This window comes from Ictalurus punctatus, chromosome 12, assembly GCF_001660625.3.
Source record: "Ictalurus punctatus breed USDA103 chromosome 12, Coco_2.0, whole genome shotgun sequence".
Classification (NCBI taxonomy): domain Eukaryota; kingdom Metazoa; phylum Chordata; class Actinopteri; order Siluriformes; family Ictaluridae; genus Ictalurus; species Ictalurus punctatus.
Genome location: NC_030427.2, coordinates 15,662,657 through 15,668,710, shown reverse-complemented (window position 1 = coordinate 15,668,710; position 6,054 = coordinate 15,662,657). Strand labels below are relative to the sequence as shown.

The 6,054-nt window shown below is 42.6% G+C and overlaps 1 protein-coding gene across 4 annotated transcripts in view; it reads right to left on the bottom strand.

Annotated features, from left to right (window-relative positions):
* LOC108272758 (endonuclease V) overlaps nucleotides 1-4,566 on the bottom strand; it is a 39,002-nt gene extending 34,436 nt beyond the window's left edge. For 3 of the 4 annotated variants that reach the window (XM_017481463.3, XM_017481464.3, XM_017481465.3), the window contains exons 1-2: nucleotides 4,476-4,532; nucleotides 1-132 (exon numbers count right to left, since the gene is read on the bottom strand). The exon at nucleotides 1-132 is cut by the window's left edge and continues 40 nt beyond it. In XM_017481463.3, coding sequence (XP_017336952.1) covers nucleotides 1-132; nucleotides 4,476-4,516 — 173 coding nt within the window. In that variant the 5' untranslated portion in view covers nucleotides 4,517-4,532. Of the gene's footprint in view, nucleotides 133-4,475 lie in introns of all 4 variants that reach the window. The other variant, XM_017481461.3, reaches the window with a different exon arrangement.
* Nucleotides 4,567-6,054: the final 1,488 nt, after the last annotated feature.

Genomic DNA, 6,054 nt, shown 5'->3' with positions numbered 1-6,054 from the left:
GCATTGTGTTCATCTCCTTTAATAAATGACAGGTCGACTCCCCCGACTCTCTCCAGCCCCCTAAAGTCCGGCTCCTTCTGCCACGCCTCAGTGTCCTCCAACACCAACCTCTGCTTCATACACTCCTGCTCGCTACACACACACACACACACACACACACACACACACACACACACACACACACACACACACACACACAGACAGCACAGCCAACGTTATCCATGCATTATTATCTAAAACCAAAAGTGTTTAGCTCACAAAACCTCAACATGTTATTCTTGAGCTATTTGGCTAGTTCTAGCTAACAACTGCTGTTCAGTAACGCTAAAGCTAACTCACAGGGGGGAGGGAAGAGAATGAAGGAAGGAAAAAAGGAGGGAGTGAAGGAAGGAAGGAAGGAATGAAGTAAAGAATGAGGGAAGGAAAGAAGGAAGGAAGGAATGAGGTAAGGAGGGAAGGAGGAATGGAGGGAAGGAAGGAAGGAAGGAGGGAAGGAAGGAAGGAGGGAATGAGGGAAGGAAGGAGGAATGGAGGGAAAGAAGGAAGGAATGAGGGAAGGAAGGAAGGAGGGAATGAAGGAAGGAGGGAAGGATGGAAGGAGGAATGGAGGGAAGGAAGGAAGGAAGGAATGAGGGAAGGAAGGAAGGAATGAGGGAAGGAAGGAAGGAAGGAAGGAGGGAATGAGGGAAGGAGGGAATGAGGGAAGGAGGGAATAAGGGAATGAAGGAAGGAGGGAATGAGGGAAGGAAGTAAGGAAGGAGGGAATGAAGGAAGGAAGGAAGGAGGGAATGAGGGAATGAAGGAAGGAGGGAATGAGGGAATGAAGGAAGGAGGGAATGAGGGAAGGAGGGAATGAAGGAATGAAGGAAGGAGGGAATGAAGGAAGGAGGGAATGAAGGAAGGAAGGAAGGAGGGAATGAAGGAAGGAGGGAATGAGGAAATGAAGGAAGGAGGGAATGAAGGAGGGAAGGAAGGAAGGAGGGAATGAGGGAATGAAGGAAGGAGGGAATGAGGGAATGAAGGAAGGAGGGAATGAAGGAAGGAGGGAATGAGGGAATGAAGGAAGGAGGGAATGAAGGAAGGAGGGAATGAGGGAATGAGGGAATGAAGGAAGGAGGGAATGAAGGAAGGAGGGAATGAGGGAATGAAGGAAGGAGGGAATGAAGGAGGGAATGAAGGAAGGAGGGAATGAAGGAGGGAATGAAGGAAGGAGGGAATGAGGGAATGAAGGAAGGAGGGAATGAAGGAAGGAGGGAATGAGGGAATGAGGGAATGAAGGAAGGAGGGAATGAGGGAATGAGGGAATGAAGGAAGGAGGGAATGAAGGAAGGAGGGAATGAAGGAAGGAGGGAATGAGGGAATGAAGGAAGGAGGGAATGAAGGAGGGAATGAAGGAAGGAGGGAATGAGGGAATGAAGGAAGGAGGGAATGAGGGAAGGAGGGAATAAGGGAATGAAGGAAGGAGGGAATGAGGGAAGGAAGTAAGGAAGGAGGGAATGAAGGAAGGAAGGAAGGAGGGAATGAGGGAATGAGGGAAGGAGGGAATGAAGGAATGAAGGAAGGAGGGAATGAAGGAAGGAGGGAATGAAGGAAGGAAGGAAGGAGGGAATGAAGGAAGGAGGGAATGAAGGAGGAAATGAAGGAAGGAGGGAATGAAGGAGGGAAGGAAGGAAGGAGGGAATGAGGGAATGAAGGAAGGAGGGAATGAAGGAAGGAGGGAATGAGGGAATGAAGGAAGGAGGGAATGAAGGAAGGAGGGAATGAGGGAATGAAGGAAGGAGGGAATGAAGGAAGGAGGGAATGAAGGAAGGAGGGAATGAGGGAATGAGGGAATGAAGGAAGGAGGGAATGAAGGAAGGAGGGAATGAAGGAAGGAGGGAATGAGGGAATGAAGGAAGGAGGGAATGAAGGAGGGAATGAAGGAAGGAGGGAATGAGGGAATGAAGGAAGGAGGGAATGAAGGAGGGAATGAAGGAAGGAGGGAATGAAGGAAGGAGGGAATGAGGGAATGAAGGAAGGAGGGAATGAAGGAGGGAATGAAGGAAGGAGGGAATGAGGGAATGAAGGAAGGAGGGAATGAAGGAGGGAGGGAATGAGGGAATGAAGGAGGGAATGAAGGAAGGAAGGGAAGAAAGAAGAAAGGAAGGAAGGATTAATGATTCATGATCCACTTGTGCTGATAATCACCTCCGTAATGAAATGATTCCATAAAGTCCACCCTTACCAGGTATTGTAGTAGAATTATAACCCCCCACCCCCACACACAGTACATGCTGACTCCGCCTGGTCTGCATGGAAGATATTCTGCCTTTTGTTCCCATCGACTCGTTCTCAGGAACTTGAGCAACAGACAGTTCTTTAGGGCGAGATAATCAGCTGGGGGTTCATCCTGCCATAACACATAGCGTTTCTTTTCCATCTGCTATCCTGGTCACGATACATTCCAAAGCGGCTCAGGGGAATAAGAGGGCTTGCTTGGTAGAATACAGGACGGCTTTTCCATCACGCATCCTATGTCCGTGACGCTGACCATAACTTTGTAATTTACCTTTGTTTCTATTTTATGTATATCTTTATTCGTGATTTCTGTCATTAATCCAGTTGTTATTCTATCTCTAAATACTCAGTGGTTCTTCTGAAAGAAACTATGACACATTAAGAGAGCATGATTTATATGTTTTGTATGGTTACTAGGAATAGTTTCCTAAGCTAAAGTTTTGGTACATTACACAGAGGTTTGAAATTGACCTCTGACATGCTGTGCGATTTTTAATAGTCCTTTGTGACTGCTGCTTGTCAGACTGTACAACTTGATCCCCCTGTAAGACATGCCGCACTGTAGGATCTCAGCTGTCATTAAGGTCGGACTGTACGACAGTCAAGACGAGAAAATGCACGCACGCACGCAGGAAGAGAAGCCACACTGCGTGACTGCGCCTCGAATCTTCTGACACTGGCAGAATTTAATCCCAGGACAAATCTGATCTCAGCGGCTGTTAATCATCTGTCGGGGAACACGTCAAACTAGCGATCAGACTACAGATCTTGGCCTATTATTACAGGACTCTTATAGCTTTCTCAACATTTGTCTCAGAAGACCAACTCGTGACCAAACCCGTCCAGTGTGAACCCGGCTTAAAAGAAAAGGCTCATACTCGCAAGTTTAAACAAAATCTCTGACAAGTAAAATAGGAAAGGCCCAGGCTTGCACTCTGCTAGAAACCTCTGAGCTAACCACGTAAATGTTTAATAAATAAGCTCTAATAAACCTCTGACGTACTATATACTATTTGACACTTCTAGCACTAACTACAAGACTATTCTATGGAGTCAGATAAATAATTTAACAGTTCTTATTAATTGCACTGAGATATTTAAATCATAAACTAAAACACGCATTTAACCTTCAGCTGCACCTCTTTCCCTCTAGGAGAGCAGTGGACTAATTAACCCTTTAAATGTTAGCCCTAGTCAACCTCTCTCACTGAACCTGTCTCTCTCTCTGAACCTGTCTCTCTCTCTGAACCTGTCTCTCTCTCTCAACCTTGCTCTTCTCTCTGTCTCTCTGAACCTGTCTCTCTCTCTCAACCTCTCTCTCTCTCTGTCTCGCTCTGTTGGTCTCTCTCTATCTGTGTCTCTCTGAACCTGTCTCTCTCTCTCGCTCTGTTGGTCTCTCTCTATCTGTGTCTCTCTCTCAACATCTCTCTCGGTGTCTCTCTGAACCTGTCTCTCTCTCTCGCTCTGTTGGTCTCTCTCTATCTGTGTCTCTCTCTCAAACTCTCTCTCGGTGTCTCTCTGAACCTGTCTCTCTCTCTCGCTCTCTCTACCTTGCGCTGTTGGTCTCTCTCCATCTGTGTCTCTCTCAGAGCAGTGGTAGTTCAGTGGTTAAGACACTGGGTTAGGAAAGCTTGGAAGGTTGTGAGTTCTAACCCCAGCAAATGCCATAAATGTCTCTCTCTACCCCACACACACAATCCATGGAAAAAATAAATATATATTTAGAAAAAACTTGCCTCAGATCACATAAAAGACTCAAAGATCTGACCCACTATGACGCAAAAATGACATGAATACACATAACTCTCCTACATGTCATTACAACATCGGTTTATTAGATGTTTTAACAGAGCTCTTACTGTCCATATTACGGCACAGTTTTTGACTGGAGCTGGTCAGTGACACTGAAGTGTACTGGGGTTCAGCCACCGTGCCCTTTCTGTTTAAATGTAGGAATTAGTAACAGTAGCTGCTCAGTGTCTCTGCTGCTGTTGTTTCTGCTTAAAGCCCTCAGCATGGCAGTGTGTGCTGCTTCAACAGCTGCTGGAATCTTTAGCATTATGATTTCCTTCACACAGCTTCGGTTTCGTTTTTAGACAACTACTCTAAAAGATAGAAAGAAATTAAACAACTCTAAACACTTAAGTAACTCGAAATACTGTTTATAAAAAAGTGTATCTCTGTAGCCAGTGCCAGACCTTTCCCACTTCTTAACCACCTCCTCTTCTGGAGCCCACATTCAACCGTCTGTCCTGCTTTTATTCCCGGGTTTCACTTCACACTTCCGGGTTCTGACGTCACTAGAGGGGCGTGGCGAAGGAGACAACACTCCAGTAATAAAATAACAGTGTAGAAAAGGTACATCTGTTTTACTGTTGTCATAAAAGACATGGAAACGGATCATCTTATAGTCCAACATCTCCTCAAAATCTCGTTTCTGTTTAAAAATATTAACTTATTAATATTATTTTTTTTTTAGATGCAAAGCCAGTCAAGGTCCTGCCTGTAATCTGAAGGTTCTCCACGAGAGGGCGGCATTAACACTTAAATATGTTGATTCGCTTGTGAAAGAATTGCATTTACATTTCTCAGTTTTGATCCGGTTTTATGTGATAGTCATTCATTTGCAGCTGCTCATGTGGTGTGTGAAAACATTTATAAAGATTAAAGCGAGATAGTACAAGTAGAAATGGAGACATTTTATACATTTCTCATCATTTTTTCAGCTTTTTAGCATCTATAACACGGCTTCTCTTGAAGTGTAATAATAATAGTAATAAAAATGACAAAATGTTTGTTTTTGTGTTTGTCCACTTTGTTGTTAGTACAGCGTGGTCTGAAAGTAGCCTACATTTAGTTAAGCCTACGTTTTAAGCTTTGCCCACTTCACAATCACAAGCTAGTTTCCTGATATATAGTAATTTTTGTTATGATATACATAATTTACCTCTAATGTTGAAAACACAATCACTCGTAAACTCCTTTTCCTCAAGACCAGATTTTTTCTTTGTTCAGAAGCAAAATTTATTTATTTATTTTGAAACTTTCTAGATGATCTGAATCCATGAAATTGTCCACATTCATTCCTGTCAGAACAGATTTAAAAGTGAACAGATTTACATTTCATTCCTTCTTACAGAGGAATTTCCCAAAATGGTTATGAGTTTATGTTAGATTACACGCTAAAAATATTCTAAACATTTTTTTTTTTTAAACAATACAAAATGTTGGTATGGAATGAAAAATAAACGACTTTCCAACAGAGTAGCGTGTAATTTTTTTCCCTTGAGAGCTTTACACAGTGTGAAAGAAACATCTTTATTTCCAACATTAGCTATACAAAGAATTTTTTTTGGTTTTATGAAGTAGGCCTATGCAAATTGACACGTATTTGATTAGTACAAATGTAAATTCATGCAAATTGACCTGCGAAAATACCAGCAAGAGCTTTTGTTTAAAAAAAAAAAAAAAAAAAAGACCTGTGCTTTACTGGAGTAATCACCTTATACATTCTTTTTTTGCTTTCTACTACAAACGATTTACTCAAATGCCACAAAATCAAGAACTGTTTGCTTTGTTTTTTCTTGAAATGTAAACAGACAAATAATGCTATAAAATGGCTATAATGCTGCGATTCTGTTCTGTCAGTACTGAAGATATGGCAGCATTAACGGCAAAACAAAAACCACTCTCAAATAAAACCTTTCCAAATTTTTACTGACAAAAAAAATGTAAACAAATAAAAACAAGAGGAAATAAAGACTCAGGACACGCAAG